Source organism: Gadus macrocephalus, chromosome 22 (genome assembly GCF_031168955.1).
Source record: "Gadus macrocephalus chromosome 22, ASM3116895v1".
NCBI classification, from domain to species: domain Eukaryota; kingdom Metazoa; phylum Chordata; class Actinopteri; order Gadiformes; family Gadidae; genus Gadus; species Gadus macrocephalus.
Genome location: NC_082403.1, coordinates 1,945,958 through 1,962,471, shown reverse-complemented (window position 1 = coordinate 1,962,471; position 16,514 = coordinate 1,945,958). Strand labels below are relative to the sequence as shown.

The following is a 16,514-nucleotide window of genomic DNA, read 5'->3' as shown; positions in this document are numbered from 1 at the left end:
TAGCATAGCGACGCCTGCAGGTTTGAGTTAAAGGCTAATTAAAGACTAGTGAGAGACTTGTTTAAGGCGTCAGGTGTCAGTTTGACGTCAGGGTCACTTAGCGTTTGTTGGTGTTCAGCAGGAATGCATCTGATGTCAGGTCTGCCTATTATGGGATGGCTCATAGGATAGCGTCTATGGTGATGGTTCTATTATGGGATGGCTCATACGATAGGTCTATGGTTATGGTTATATTACGGGATGGTTCTTATGATGGGTTCTATTGTGATGGTCTCCATGGTGATAGGTTGAGTTGGACCAATCAGAGGGTTTGTTCAGCACCTTTAATCATACTGTACATCATAACAACACTAAGAGGGACATGCAGTTTACACAACAAACCATAATAAATACACAACTAACCGCACAAATAAATAGATTCACCTGCATGCTCCAGGAACCGCCCCTGGTACTCCACCCGTACCAAACACCACCCATCGTACCGAATCCACCCGAAGCGCCACCCACCGTACCGACAGCACCCGCTGCTCCACCCGTACCAAACACCACCCACCGTACCAACAGCACCCACCGTACCAACAGCACCCGCTGCTCCACCCGTACCAAACACCACCACCCGTACCGATTCCACCCGAAGCACCACCCATCGTACCAATTCCAGCCGAAGCACCAACCGCGGTGACACCGCCCGCGTCGACACCACCCACTGTACCGTAACACCACCCACTGTACCGTAACACCATCACTGTACCTTAACACCACCCACTGTACCGTAACACCACCCACTGTATCGCAGCACCGCCCGTACCAACACCGTCCACTGTATCGCAACACCACCCACTGTACCGTAACCCCACCCACTGCTCCAACCGTACCAACACCACCCATCATCTCATCTCATCTTCATCCGCTTATCCGGGGTCGGGTCGCGGGGGGAGCAGCTCAAGCAGGGGGCCCCAGACTTCCCTTTCCAACACCACCCTCTGTACCGTAACACCACCCACTGTACCGTAACACCACCCACTGCTCCAACCGTACCAACACCACCCACTGTATCGCAGCACCACCCGTACCAAAACCACCCACTCTGCCGTAACACCACCCGCAGCACCACAATGCTGTATTCTTGTTATGGGTCAGTTCCTGGTTTCAGGGGGCGTGTCCTATAGAGTAGGACCTCTTCCATTGGTTCAACCTAGAATACTGAGCGAGTCTTAGAGAAGAGGGGGCGTGTCTTAGACATTAGGCCCTCCTATTGGTCCCCGTAGTCAGTAGAAAATAACAACGTGTGGTCCACGTTGTCAGAGCTGTGATAATGTCCAGTGACCCCTGACCTCCAGCCCAATTTGAGAATTCACCTAGCCGTCAGGTGACAGGTTCTGTTAGCTTGGTTAGCGTCCTGGTTAGCACGCCGGTATTAGCCTGTCTAGCGGGGAACGTCCTGATTAACATCCTGTTTAGCGTTTAGCGTTTTAGTGTCCTGGTTAGCGGTCCAGGTTAGCGGTAGTGGTTAGCGTCCTGGTTAGCGTTAGCATCTTGTCATTGTTATTTTCCTGGTAAGCGTTAGCATCCTGGTAAGCGTTTTTGTTAGCGGTTAGCATCCTAGTTAGCGATTAGCATCCTGTTGAGCGTCCTGTTCGGCAGTGGGGGTTCTCGTTAGCGGTAGCGTTAGCGGCTAGCGTTAGCAGAGCAGCAGCAGCTCGTCGTCGCTGCTCTCCGTCTTCCCGCCGCCACCGCCGCCGCCGCCCTCCAGGCAGGCGGCGGGGATCTGGGCGGTGTGCACCATCCCGCAGTGTTCGCACGGCCCGTCGCCGTGGTAACCCTCACCGTGGTAGCCCTCACCGTAGTAGTCGTCTCCGCCGCCGCGGTGATGGCGGAGGGCGCGGCCCGAGGCCAGGGCGGAGGGGGAGGAGTCGGGGATGAGCAGCTCCACGTCCTCCTCGTCCTCCTCCTCCTCGTCCTGCGCCTCCTGCTGCCGGAGGCCGCCGCCGCGCCGCGGGAGGAGCAGCGACAGGAGGCGGAGCCCGCGGGCCAGCCGGCCCAGGGTGGAGCGGCCGGGCGCCGGGGGGGCCGGCGGGGGCTGGGGCAGGGGCGGGGGGGCGGGCTCCGTCACCACGGAGACCACCGCCTCCACGGCGCCGGGGGGAGGGGCCTTGCGGGGCAGCAGGGAGAGAGCTCCGCCCTCGGCCCCGGCGGGGGAGGGGGGGGAGGGCTCCTCGGCGCGGGCCCCGCCCCCCTCCTGCGGGGGGTGGGGGGGGTCGGCCGACACCAGGGGCAGCGAGCCGGAGCGCCGCGAGCGCGACGACCAGAAGAGCCCCCGCCACAGGCTGCCGTGGCGACCGGTGGACGGGAGGCGCAGCGAGGTGAAGCCCAGCTGGGAGCGCACCGCCAGACGCAGGTTCTCCAGCACCGACGCCTAGCAACCAGGGGCCACCAGGGGGGTTACCACGACGACCGCCATATACATGATACATACACACTGATACCCAGACTGTTACAGCGCTAGGTTTTCTAATGATCAATTAGCCTCTGCACACGATTAGCTCAGCAGTGTAGCATTAGCACACAGGAGTGATGGGATTGTTTTGGTATACACTACCCATGACATGAAATACACAAGATAACACTTTTTGCCGGGATTTATTTGTTTTTATTAGCGGTTTATTGTTGTTTATTAGCGCGACGCGACGATCGTCACGCGCGCTCCCCGTTACTGTATCGGGATATTGGCCAATATCCCGAAGCGCCATCTTAGGCGGCTCACGTGTAGCATATACTAAATACATATATGTAAGGGATAATGTATAGAACGCCGGTCATTATCGAGAAAATAAGCCCCGACAGGGCGAACAGGACACCGTCGCGCAGCGGAGGTGTCCTGCTTCGCCAGGAAGGGGCTTATTTTACGATAATGACCGGCAAAGTTCTATACATTATCCCGCTTATTACACGGCTACTTCCCAAAACGAAACAATTTATTGACAATGTATTTGTTACCAGCATTCATAGCGTTGATCAGCAGAGAAATAGTCCGCCCAAGACGTTGACGTCGTCGCTTAGCAACCGACAGCGCTTGGGTTGATACAGATCCCGCTTATTACATTGACAAGTTACCGGACTACGTGCGGAGTGATACCAAAGGCAAAAAGTCCTTTTGTTTACCTTGACAGCGGTCATTATTCATCCGTTGCCAATGAATTATCCAAAAATAATTGACCGCCGGAAGTTGTGAAGTGCCCATGCAAGTGAACGGAACATTGAAAAGACCCGTGTAATAAATATATATATATTATGTATCCCAGTAACAATCTGCCGTTTCCTGCCATTGATCCCATTAACCACATCTAGGCGGTGCTTGTGATTGGTTGAGCCTGGTGTGAACTCACCTGGCTCCCAGAGCAGACGGGGAAGTCCTCCACGGGGGGGATGAGGCCCTGGGCGATCAGCTGACCGTAGGAGGGAGGGGCCTCCCTCCTCAGTAGCTCCGCCTCCACGCGGGACAGCTGCGTTTCAAACGACCTGTCGACCAATCGCACGTCAGTCTTGACCGGGGCGACGGCCTGCGTGGGAACGTACTTGTGTGCGTGTGCGTGCGTGTCCGGTGTGTATGCGTATGCGTATGCGTGTGTGCTCGAGAGCTTGTGCGTCTGTCTATACCCAGTGTGTGTGTGTGTGTGTGTGTGCCCGGTGCGCGCCCCGTGTTTGCTTGTGTGCGTGCCTTGTGTGTTTGTGCGTGCCCGGGATGTGTGCGCCCGATGTGTGCCCTGTGTGTGTGTGCGCGGGCGATGTATGACCTAGTGCGTGCCCGGTTTGTGTGTGTGCGTGCGTTCCCCGTGTGTGTGCGTGCGTGGCAGATGCGTGCCCGAAGCTTCCCATGCGTGTGTGTGCCCGATGCATGTGCATGTGTGCGCGCGTGCGCGGGGGCGTGGCCTACCTGCGTTCGAACATGCGCAGCGAGTACAGCTTGCAGGTGCAGCCCAGGGCGATGACCAGCAGCAGGCCGCAGACCAGGCTGCCGATGACGGCGGCCGTGATGACCCGCGTGGGGACCACCACCGGGCAGCTCTCCTCGTCACTGCCGTCCCCACAGTCGTCCTGGGCGTCGCACACCCACGACTCAAACACACAGCGGTTGTTCTGCAGCACAACCACACACACACACACAACGGCCATCAGGGATCAGGGGGAAGAGAGAGAGAGAGAGAGAGAGAGAGAGAGAGAGAGAGAGAGAGAGAGAGAGAGAGAGAGAGAGAGAGAGAGAGAGAGAGAGAGAGAGAGAGAGAGAGAGAGAGAGAGAGAGAGAGAGAGAGAGAGACTCCGTCAGTCAGAGACGGACAGAGACAGTCAGTCAGTCAGTCAGTCAGTCAGTCAGTCAGAGACAGACAGTCAGACAGTCAGACCTTGCAGTGGAAGTTCCCCGGCTGGCAGAAGTAGCAGTTCTTCTCGTCGGAGCCGTTGGGGCAGCGGTTCTGGTAGTTGCAGCGGTCCGAGCGGGGGTAGCAGGCCCCGTGGCGGGAGCAGGGGAACTCCTCCTCCTGGCACGACGAGCAGTTGAGCTCGTCCCGCCCGTTGGGGCAGTGCCAGTAGCCGTCGCAGCGCTGGGCCTCCGAGTAGCAGCCCCAGTCGCCCCCGCACGGCACCTCCCAGGGCAGGCAGAAGCCCTCCACCTGGAACCACGGGGACACACTGTTACCACGGAGACACACTGTAACCACGGAGACACACTGTTACCATGGAGGCACACTGTAACCACGGGGACACACTGTAACCACGGGGACACACTGTTACCATGGAGGCACACTGTAACCACGGAGACACACTGTTACCACGGAGACACACTGTAACCACGGGGACACACTGTAACCACGGGGACACACTGTAACCACGGGGACACACTGTAACCACGGGGACACACTGTTACCATGGAGGCACACTGTAACCACGGAGACACACTGTAACCACGGGGACACACTGTAACCACGGGGACACACTGTTACCACGGAGACACACTGTTACCACGGGGACACACTGTTACCACGGGGACACACTGTTACCATGGAGGCACACTGTTACCACGGGGACACACTGCTACCACGGAGACACACTGTTACCACGGGGACACACTGTTACCACGGGGACACACTGTTACCACGGAGACACAGTTACCACGGAGACACACTGTTAGCACGGAGACAAGGCCCGTCACCACGGAGACAAGGCCCGTCACCACGGATACACACTGTTATCACGGATACACACTGTTACCACGGAGACAGAGGCCGTTACCACAGAGACACGCTGATACCACGGAGACACAGCACGTTACCACGGAGACCGCTGAGAGACAGACCTGGTAGGTTGCGTTGAAGCCCCGGGCGGCGTTGATCTTGTCGGCGTAGAAGTGCACCCGGAGGCGCCCGGAGGTGGAAACCACGACGACGGGCGCCCGCGAGTCGAAGGCGGTGAGGACGCGCAGCAGGCGGCGCGGCGCCTCCGTCAGCCCGTCGTACACCTTCACGTAGTCGCCGTAGCCCGTCCCGTCCAGCTTCAGGTCGGTGAAGCGCAGCACCACCTGCACACAGCACCGCCTTAGTGATCAACACCACCTTCATACAGCACCACCCTAATGACCAACACCACCTTCATGACCAACACCTCCACACAGCACCGCCTTAATGACCAACACCACCGACCACCCTAATGACCAACACCTCCACCTGCACACAGCACCACCTTAATGAACAACACCACCTCCACCCTAATGACCAACACCACCTTAATGAACGACACCGCCTTAAACACCTCCACCTGCACACAGCACCACCTTAATGAACAACACCACCGCCACCCTAATGACCAACACCACCTTAATGAACGACACCGCCTTAAACACCTCCACCTGCACACAGCACCACCTTAATGAACAACACCGCCTTGATGAACAACACCGCCTTAATGACTAACACCACCACCCTACACACTACTTCCAGCTTAATACCTTCATGTGGTACCAACTTCGGTGCTAGCCTACCGCTGTAGAGCGGTAGGGCCGTGCTAGCCTACCTCTGCAGCGGTAGCACAGGGCTAGCATACCGCTATAGCGGTAGCACAGGGCTAGCCTACCTCTGTAGAGCGTAGCACAGTGCTAGTTTACCTCTGTAGAGCGTAGCACAGGGCTAGCCTACCTCTGTAGCGGTAGCACAGGGCTAGCCTGCCTCTGTAGCAGTAGCACAGGGCTAGCCTACCTTCCTGGTGTCCCCGGTGTCGATGATCCAGGTGCAGTTGCTGCCGGGCGGGTAGAAGTCCGGGTAGTTGGGCGAGTTGAAGGAGCCGTAGAAGTTCTTCAGGTGCTCTCCACACGTCGGGACGTCGCAGTCGATCTCATCCCCCAGGTCCTGCAGCACATGGGTTAGCACCAGGGCTAGGTTAGCATAGGTTAGCATTAGGGCTAGGTTAGCATAGATTGGCATTGGGGCTAGGATAGCATTAGAGCTAGGAAAGCTTGGTTTATTGAAGGAAATGTCATGAAAAGTTTGCCGTCCCTCTTGGACGTCGTACATTGTTGATCTTTTTTCATTGTGTCGCGTTCTTCTCTTTCCTTGGGTTTATAAGCAGGCTACACCGTGGGGGGCTGCAATGAGTTCACGATGCTTACATAGCTGCTGCGGCTATCGCCCTCCGGCTTAAACCCCTATCATAAGGGTAACGTCGGCGCTGGAAACGCGAGCCGTAACGGAGCTGGGCGATACCACACCCTCGCTACTGGGCTGAGGCGCGCTGGGTCCGAAGCGCACCCGCCGGGGGGAAAAGGGCCATTAGGGCTGAGGCCGGCTTAGGGCTAAGTGGCGGAGTTTAACCCTGAGGGGAGGTTAAGGCTGTGTTCAGGTTAAGGCTGTGCTAAGGTTAACCCTGAGGGGAGGTTAAGGCTGTGTTCAGGTTAAGGCTGTGCTAAGGTTAACCCTGAGGGGAGGTTAAGGCTGTGTTCAGGTTAAGGCTGTGCTAAGGTTAAACCTGAGGGGAGGTTAAGGCTGTGCTAAGGTTAACCCTGAGGGGAGGTTAAGGCTGTGCTAAGGTTAACCCTGAGGGGAGGTTAAGGCTGTGTTCAGGTTAAGGCTGTGCTAAGGTTAACCCTGAGGGGAGGTTAAGGCTGTGCTAAGGTTAACCCTGAGGGGAGGTTAAGGCTGTGCTAAGGTTAACCCTGAGGGGAGGTTAAGGCTGTGGTCAGGTTAAGGCCGTGCTAAGGTTAATCCTGAGGGGAGGGTACCTGGCAGTCGATGCTGCCGTCGCACTTGAGTGCGTGGGGCAGGCAGGTGTAGACGCGGGTGTAGCGGGACAGGCAGGGGAACTGGTTGAAGGCGCAGGGCTGGAAGGAGAAGGCGGCGGCGGCGGCGGCGGGCGGGCCGCAGCGCTCCTCGTCCGACCGGTCGCCGCACTCGTCCATGTTGTTGCAGCGCCAGCTCTCCGGCACGCACTTCCCGTTGGAGCAGTGGAACTGGCCCGGCTCGCAGCCCGCCGCCTCCGCACGGCCTGGGAACACACGGGGAACACGCCGTTAACCAGGACTGACTAACTAACTAACCAAGGACACACGGGGTAACACACCGTTAACTAGGACTAACTGACCAAGGACACACGGGTTAACACACCGCTAACTAGGACTAACTAACCCAGGACACACGGGGTAACACACCGTTAACTAGGACTAACTAACGAACCCAGGACACACGGGTTAACGCACCATTAACTTGGACTTACTAACCAACCCAGGACACACAGGGAACACGTTAACTAGGACTAACTAACTAACCCAGGACACACGGGTTAACTAGGACTAACTAACCCTCGACACACGGGTTACTAGAACTAACTAATCCTGGACACACAGGTTAACACACCGTTACTAGGAATAACTAACCCTGGACTAACTAATGTTAACTGACCGGTGATGTACGCCAGCCTGAAGCACTAATAGACACTGGTTAACTAACTAGTTCCTAACTGGTGTTAACTGACCGGTGATGTAGGACAGCCTGTAGCCCTAATATACACTAGTTGACTAACTAGGGTTAACTAACTAGGGTTAACTAACCGGTGATGTAGGACAGCCTGAAGCCCTAATAACCACTGATTAACTAACTAGTTGACTAACTAGGGTTAACTCACCGGTGATGTAGGACGGCCTGAAGCCCTAATAACCACTGATTAACTAACTAGTTGACTAACTAGGGTTAACTCACCGGTGATGTAGGACAGCCTGAAGCCCTAATAACCACGGATTAACTAACTAGTTGACCAACTAGGGTTAACTCACCGGTGATGTAGGACAGCCTGAAGCCCTTGGCGGCCTGCGCGCGGTCCGAGTGGAAGTGCAGCCAGACGTGGTCCTGGGTGGAGATGTAGGGGGCAGGCAGTGCTGAGCCACAGGCCCGGTAGCCCTCCAGGCTCCGGTAGCTGCCGATGGACAGCCAGTCCAGAGCGCAGTGCTGCGAGCCCTGCAGCTCAAAGTCCTGGAAGCTACAGGGGGCCGAGAGAGAGGGTCACTAACCAGGGAGAGGGTCACTAACCAGAGAGAGGGGGTCACTGACCAGAGAGAGAGAGAGGGTCACCAACCAGAGAGCAGGGATCCAGAGTGCGACCTATTAGGTCGCATATGCGACCTAATTTCTTTAGGTGCGAGTTAAAATTGAATGAGGTCGCTCCGGTGCTACTTGCAGGAGGACGATTGAAAAAAAGGTATATATCGTTTTTTATTTTTTTTCTTTCTCTCCCCACTCCCGCGGTTGTGGTTGATAATAAAATCGTACTTTCTGGCTCATTCCAGCGAGTCCACTACTCTCTCTCGCTCACTGTCTCAGCCTGCCTGTCTGTCTGCACCTTTTACAGTCTATGGTCTGCACACTACACGTGCACAGTCTTGCTGCGCACGCAGCACGCACAAAAAAGTAAACAAAGCAGATGCAATATGAAGCGGTCGATAGTCAATTATTTTAAGAAAAGAAATGTGCCAGAGGAAACAAATGAGGCTGTTGTTTAGTGGTGCAACGGTTTACGGGTTTCCCGTGATCCGTACGGTGCAACCCTCATGGTTCGGGACGCAAGTGATCCGCGGATCGGCTGATAAAAAAATAAGTTGTTTTTGAACCGGAAACCGGAACCGGAAGCGGTCATATTTATGTTTGGTTGTAGTCTTTTTGCTCGGTTCTCCATATAAACAGTAGGGCTAGAACCGAGCGAAATGACCCTTGCAATGAGCAATGAGTCTTCCAACCGAAATCAATGGATTTACAAAATGCCAAATAAAACACGACAGAAACTGTATTTCGCTACCATACTTGATGGAAAAAAAAAGAAGATGAGGATGTCTGCATTGTCTTGGGAGAGTGTAGACTCTAAACTCTCCCAAGGCAATGCAGACATCCTGAATTTAAAGTTGTAAATCCAGGGTTAGGGATTATTTACTATCCATGTTAAAAAGAAGAAGGAATAATGCCTCAGATTGCAATTTTTTAAAATATTGACTATGCTTGAAGGAAGCAGGATTATTACCACATTTTTCACTTTATTTTGTTTTGACACATTTTAAGATTTTATTTAAAGTCACATTTGTCTCGTTATCTTTTTTGCTGTTGTTGATCCGAAAATGATCCGACCCGTGATTCAAAAACCGTGACACGATCCGAACCATGAGTTTTGTGATCCATTGCACCACTACTGTTGGTGGTGGTGGAGAAGGGTTAGCAGAGGAAGCGACAGTGACAGGTTGGCGAAAAAGGCGGGGGGCAGTGGGGAGAAAAAAAAAAAAGACAGTTTTCAACAACAATGGCTGGTGCAGTTCCCGTGGTTACGATATGGGGGACAAGCCATGGTGTGTGTGTACTGCAGGACATGTGGCCCGTCCGTTGCAGGCAGGACACATTTTGTAAATGGATCACAATTCAAAGTTCAGTCATTGAAATTACACAACGAAAGCCAAAAGCACAATACGTGCAGGGACCGCTGCATCACACGAAGCTCCCAGCCCCTCCCCACCTCATTTAATAGGATAGATGAGAGCAATCGCTCGGCGGAGAATGAAGAAATAATCATCAAGTTTAACACCGCCTACATCGCTAAAGAGGAACTCCCGTTCACAAAAAAAAAAAATGGTGCTACCTTATTTGTTTTGGTGCTACTAAATGAAAAGCTAGGTGGCACCAGTGTTACCTGTGAAAAAGTTAGTCTGGAGCCCTGCCAGAGAGAGAGGGTCACTGACCCAGGAGACAGAGAGAGAGGGTCACTAACCAGAGAGAGGGTCACTAACCAGAGAGAGAGGGTCACTAACCAGAGAAAGAGGGTCACTAACCAGGGAGAGAGGGGGTCACTAACCAGAGAGAGAGGGTCACTAACCAGAGAGAGAGGGTCACTAACCAGAGAGAGAGGGTCACTAACCAGAGAGAGAGGGTCACTAACCAGAGAAAGGGGGTCACTAACCAGAGAGAGAGGGTCACTAACCAGGGAGAGAGGGTCACTAACCCAGATAGAGAGAGGGTCACTAACCAGGGAGAGGGGGTCACTAACCAGAGAGAGAGGGTCACTAACCAGAGAGAGAGGGTCACTAACCAGAGAGAGGGGGTCACTAACCAGAGAGAGGGTCACTAACCAGGGAGAGGGGGTCACTAACCAGAGAGAGAGGGTCACTAACCAGAGAGAGAGGGTCACTAACCAGAGAGAGAGGGTCACTAACCAGAGAGAGAGGGTCACTAACCAGAGAGAGAGAGGGTCACTAACCAGGGAGAGGGTCACTAACCAGAGAGAGAGGGTCACTAACCAGAGAGAGGGTCACTAACCAGGGAGAGGGTCATTAACCGGAGAGAGAGGGTCACTAACCAGAGAGAGAGGGTCACTAACCAGAGAGAGAGGGTCACTAACCAGAGGAGAGAGGGTCACTAACCAGAGAGAGAGGGTCACTAACCAGAGAGAGAGGGTCAATAATCCAGGAGACCAGGGGACAGAGAGAGAGGGTCACTAACCAGAGAGAGAGGGTCACTAACCAGAGGAGAGAGGGTCACTAACCAGAGGGGGTCACTAACCAGAGAGAGAGAGAGGGTCACTAACCAGAGAGAGAGGGTCACTAACCAGAGAGAGAGGGTCACTAACCAGAGAGAGGGGGTCACTAACCAGAGAGAGGGGGTCACTAACCAGAGAGAGAGGATCACTAACCAGAGAGAGGGGGTCACTAACCAGAGAGAGAGGGTCACTAACCAGAGAGAGGGGGTCACTAACCAGAGAGAGGGGGTCACTAACCAGAGAGAGAGGGTCACTAACCAGAGAGAGAGGGTCACTAACCAGAGAGAGAGGGTCACTAACCAGAGAGAGGGGGTCACTAACCAGAGAGAGAGGGTCACTAACCAGAGAGAGAGGGTCACTAACCAGAGAGAGGGGGTCACTAACCAGAGAGAGAGGGGGTCACTAACCAGAGGAGAGAGGGTCACTAACCAGAGAGAGGGGGTCACTAACCAGAGAGAGAGGGGGTCACTAACCAGAGAGAGAGGGTCACTAACCAGAGAGAGGGGGTCACTAACCAGAGAGAGAGGGTAACTAACCAGAGACCAGAGGAACAGAGTCACTAACCAGAGGGGGGGGGGGAGAGAGAGAGAGACTAACACAGGAGAGAGGTGTGTACCTGACGGTGCAAGTGTGTGTGTGTACATGACGGTGCAGGTGTGTATCTGACCTGACGGTGCAGGTGTGTGTCTGACCTGACGGTGCAGGTGTGTGTCTGACCTGACGGTGCAGGTGTGTGTCTGACCTGACGGTGCAGGTGTGTGTCTGACCTGACGGTGCAGGTGTGTGTCAGCCCTGACGGTGCAGGTGTGTGTCAGCCCTGACAGTGCAGGTGTGGTTGTACCTGAGGGTGATGATGTCACCAGGCTTGCCCCTGATGTTCCAGCTGCAGTTGAGGGTGGAGGGGTACTGGAAGGGCCAGCCGGGGCTGGTGATCACGCCACTGGACGCCCGCACCAGCTCCGCTACGTCACCACATGCTACAGGACATTAGGAGACACTTTAGTGTTTAGCTACATCACCACACGCTACAGGACATTAGGAGTACACTTTAGTGTTTAGCTACGTCACCACACGCTACAGGACATTAGGAGACACTTTAGTGTTTAGCTACGTCACCACTCTAACAGGACATGAGGACACTTCAGCGTTTAGCTACGTCACCACACTAACAGGACATTAGGAGGACACTTTATATTAGTTATCATTTATTATATTAACTGTTTTATTCATTTTTTATATTCATTATTTGTCGTCATGTTATTAACATTAATGTACCCTTATTTGAACTGTTGGTATGAACTGTTGTTTTGTACTGTTATAAACATTCAGGTGAGGAATTGTTATAACAAAAAAGGATGTTGTAAATGTTATATTATCACAGTTCTTAATTTTTTTGTTATTAACTGTTAAGTAATGAGCAGCTATGTTATAGCTATTATGAACTGTTGTAACTGATATGACATATAAATATATTGGTTATAAATGTTATGGTACACCAATGATGAACTCTTGGGTTATTAACTGTTAGGTAATGAACTGTTATGTTACAAACCGTCAACGGTTATAGTACGAACTGTTATGTTATATTGACTGTAATAAACAACTGTTACAACTTTTACGTTCTGAGCTGATCTGGACTGATGAACTTTTACATAATCAAGTGTTATAATATGACCAGTTATGATATGACCTGTTTTATGATGAACTGTTATGATAAGAACTGTTTTGATATGAACGGTTATATAATGAACGGTTAGGATATGACCCGTTATATGATGAACTGTTATATGATGACATGTTGGAAGTGTTATATGATGAACTGTTATATGATGAACTGCTAGATGATGAACTGTTATTGGACAAAAATGTATATGATGAACTGTTATATGATGAACTGTTATGAAATACCCACCATTGGAGATTCCGGACACATAGACGTTGTCGCTCCTTTGGGGATCAGCAAGACAACCTGGAGACAGAGAAGCAGTACAGTGTGAGAGAGAGAGAGAGAGTGTGTGTGTGTGTGTGTGTGTGTGTGTGTGTGTGTGTGTGTGTGTGTGTGTGTGTGTGTGTGTGTGTGTGTGTGTGTGTGTGTGTCTGTGTGTGTGTGTGTGTGTGTCTGTGTGTGTGTGTGTGTGTCTGTGTGTGTGTGTGTGTGTGTGTGTGTGTGTGTCTGTGGACCTTCCCTGTTGGCATGTTGCAACAAGGCTCACATGAGGCAGACATGCTCACTGTGGTAAGGGGGAAGAGGCTAATAGGTATGCTAGCTGGGATTGGATAGAATAAGATAACAGATATGCTAACTGTGTTTAGATGGACAAAACTAGCAGGTATGCTTACTGAAGCTAACTGAAGCTAAGGGTACACCAACTCAAGACCCGGGTATGATAACCATTGATGGAGAAGACATGCAAAATAAAAAATAAACGATAATATGAAATATATATTAGAATAAATACAAAATACACAGAAGCTCGAGACCACTGGGATGAGACAAATAATGAGATGAGCTGTATTATGGACTACTAGTCTACTAGATATATAACGTATGTAAATAAGAGGTGTATCATGGACTACTAGACTACTAGTTATTCATAACATATGTAATGATGCACTCACCAGTAACTAAGAGGAGGTGGAAACACAGCCATGGGTTCATGGTTCTACTGGGTTTGCCGGCCATGACCCAGTACGGACCCGACAACAGACCAACGCAAACCGGCTCACACTCCTTAGCCGTCCATCACCACAGCTCTCCAGAAAATAGACAGAGCCGAGGTCTGGTCTGTTACTAACTAGAGGGTCACGACTAGTTCCTGGTATGTTATCAACTAGAGGGTACCCGGCACCGACTAGTTCCTGGTCTGTTTCTAGCTAGTGTCTGGACTAGTTACTGTTGTTACTAACTAGAGGGTCCAGACTAGTTCCTGGTCTGTTATTAACTAGAGGGTACCGACTAGTTCCTGGTCTGTTATTAACTAGAGGGTACCGACTAGTTCCTGGTCTGTTATTAACTAGAGGGTACCGACTAGTTCCTGGTCTTTTACTAACTAGAGGGTACGGACTAGTGCCTGGTCTATTACTAACTAGAGGGTACCGACTAGTTCCTGGTTAACTAAAGTAACGGAATGCTTTCCCATTCTCCAACACAATGAGCTTCCATGTAGCCGTTAGCTGCGACGCTAGCTTTGGTTCCTTTGTGCCGATGCCGTCAGTCAGCCAACATGTCGGGTTCTCTCCAGCGCTCCGGATCGATCAGGACGGACTCCGGGTCGATCCTGACGGGATCGATAATGGACAGGTGATGTAGTATTAAAGGCTGGTCTCGGGAGGAGATGTCAGGTTAGCTCGCTAGCTGAAGCACAGCGGCTAGGCTAACCAGCTAACTACTATCGTTCAACATCTCTGATGCGGCATCATGTTCCATGATCGATGATCTATCCTGATATCCTATCGTATCCAGTATCGATTAGCCGATCAAACCAGGCGATCAGTTCATCCCTCCTGTCCAAAGTCAAACAGATAGCGGATCCTCCGGTCCAGCTGCTGCTGCCTTGTTGTGGTGTTGTGGTGTGTGTGTGTGTGTGTGTGTGTGTGTGTGTGTGTGTGTGTGTGTGTGTGCGCGCGCGTCCGTGTGTGCGTGTGTGTATTGGAGGAAGGCTACATATTCTATATATAATAATTTAAACGTTTTATTTATGATTTATTTATGTATGTATTATAGAGGTTTAATTAATGTGATCTCAATGTTCGACATAAATTAATAAAGTTAAGTCAATGTTACAAATAGGATATTATATCATGTTCTATTGTTCTATAAATAACAATATATTTCATATTATAAATATTTTTAGTATTATTAATAATGTATCGATAGAAGTAAAAAATAGTAATATATATATATATATATATAGACAGTAAAACAGATCTTTTATGGTTTTTATCCTGCTCACTTATCTCATATGATGATCAACATCAAGTGCCCTATGGGATCTATATTACATATATTATATATAATATAATGTATTATAGTGTATATAATATATAGTCCTTACTGTACCGATGTCGATATTTTGTTTCCCCCCTTTCTGATAAATGTAATTAACTTATTGTAAGTCTCTTTTGATTAAAGCGTCTCCTAAATGTTAATATAGAGCCTTAGAAATCTGTTTTATTTTTTCCCAAATTCCGATTTTTTCGTAAATTATTTTCAGAATGCTGTGTTTTACGATGTGTTCTAATTATATCATCAGAAAGACTATTAATGTGAATTAGTAAATAAAATTTTATAAAATTTAATAAGATATGACAGTACATGATGCACACAGCATTGCACTATTTGGATCTTCGATAGTTCGCTAGATGGAGGCAGACAGCTGCTGGTAGCATCGCGATATTTCACCACCATAGTTCGCTAGATGGAGAGGCAAACAGCCGCTGGCAGCATCGCGATATTTCACCACGACGATGTTTAGAGGGTCTTCTGAATCTGGAGAACAGTTCTCTGTTGAACACTGAGGTGAGTTTAGAGGACATTCTGGAGAACAGTTCTCTGTTGAACACTGAGGTGAGTTTAGAGGACATTCTGGAGAACAGTTCTCTGTAGAACACTGAGGTGAGTTTACAGGACCTTCTGGAGAACAGTTCTCTGTAGAACACTGGGGAAGTCTCTTCTCTTTCTGAGGGACGTCAGACTCAGGGCCACAAAGTCCAGAACAAAGTCTTGAGTCAGCGGATCGCTGCGATAGTGACGGAGGTCTGAGGAGGTGTTGTTACAAGGAGCTGTTCCTGGTTCTTCACATGGGGGGTGGAGGTATGACTGAGGGGTGGGGGAGGTATGACTGAGGTATGGGGGAGGGGTGGAGGAGGTATGACTGAGGGTGGAGGAGATGAGGGGTGGGGGGGTATTGGTGGGGGAGGTATGACTGAGGGGTGGGGGTGGTATGGGTGGGGGTGGAGTAGGTATGGGTGGTGGTGGTGGGGGTGGGGGTGTGGAGGTGGTATGGGTGGGGGTGGAGGTGGTGGGGGTGGTGGTGGTGTGGGTGGAGTAGGTATGGGTGGTGGTGGTGTGGGTGGTGGTGGTGTGGGTGGGGGTGGAGGTGGTGGTGGTTGGGGGTGGAGGTGGTATGGGAGGTATGGGTGGAGGTGGTGTGGGTGGGGGTGGAGGTGGTGGGGGTGGTGGTGGAGTAGGTATGGGTGGTGGTGGTGTGGGTGGGGGGGTGGAGGTGGTGGTGGTGTGGGTGGTGGTGGTGTGGGTGGGGGTGGAGGTGGTATGGGAGGTATGGGTGGAGGTGGTGTGGTGGTGGTGGTGGTGGTGGGGGTGGTGGTGGTGTGGGTGGGGGTGGTGTGGGTGAAGGTGGAGGTGGTGGTGGTGTGGGTGGGGGTGGAGGTGGTATGGGTGGTGGTGGTGGAGGTGGTATGGGAGGTATGGGTGGGGGTGGTGGTGGTATGGGTGGAGGTGGAGGTGG

At 51.7% G+C, this 16,514-nt stretch overlaps 1 protein-coding gene across 3 annotated transcripts; it reads right to left on the bottom strand.

Moving 5' to 3' along the window:
- Positions 1 to 309: 309 nt before the first annotated feature.
- lrp12 (low density lipoprotein receptor-related protein 12) lies at positions 310 to 14,654 on the bottom strand. 3 transcript variants are annotated; one of them, XR_009524049.1, is made up of 12 exons: positions 13,666 to 14,654; positions 12,959 to 13,015; positions 11,888 to 12,023; positions 8,312 to 8,514; positions 7,265 to 7,527; positions 6,246 to 6,395; positions 5,351 to 5,572; positions 4,401 to 4,667; positions 3,935 to 4,137; positions 3,387 to 3,519; positions 522 to 2,416; positions 310 to 445 (listed from the first exon to the last, which is right to left on the bottom strand). XR_009524049.1 is itself a non-coding variant. In XM_060043822.1 (11 exons), the coding sequence occupies exons 1-11, from the start codon at positions 13,727 to 13,729 to the stop codon at positions 1,682 to 1,684; spliced, it is 2,433 nt and encodes an 810-aa protein (XP_059899805.1). In that variant the 5' UTR covers positions 13,730 to 14,654; the 3' UTR covers positions 310 to 1,681. The 3 variants fall into 3 exon arrangements, 1 of the variants encoding a protein (XP_059899805.1); XR_009524050.1 differs by having other exon boundaries at positions 310 to 1,026; positions 1,074 to 2,416; XM_060043822.1 differs by having other exon boundaries at positions 310 to 2,416.
- Between the last annotated feature and the right edge of the window lie 1,860 nt (positions 14,655 to 16,514).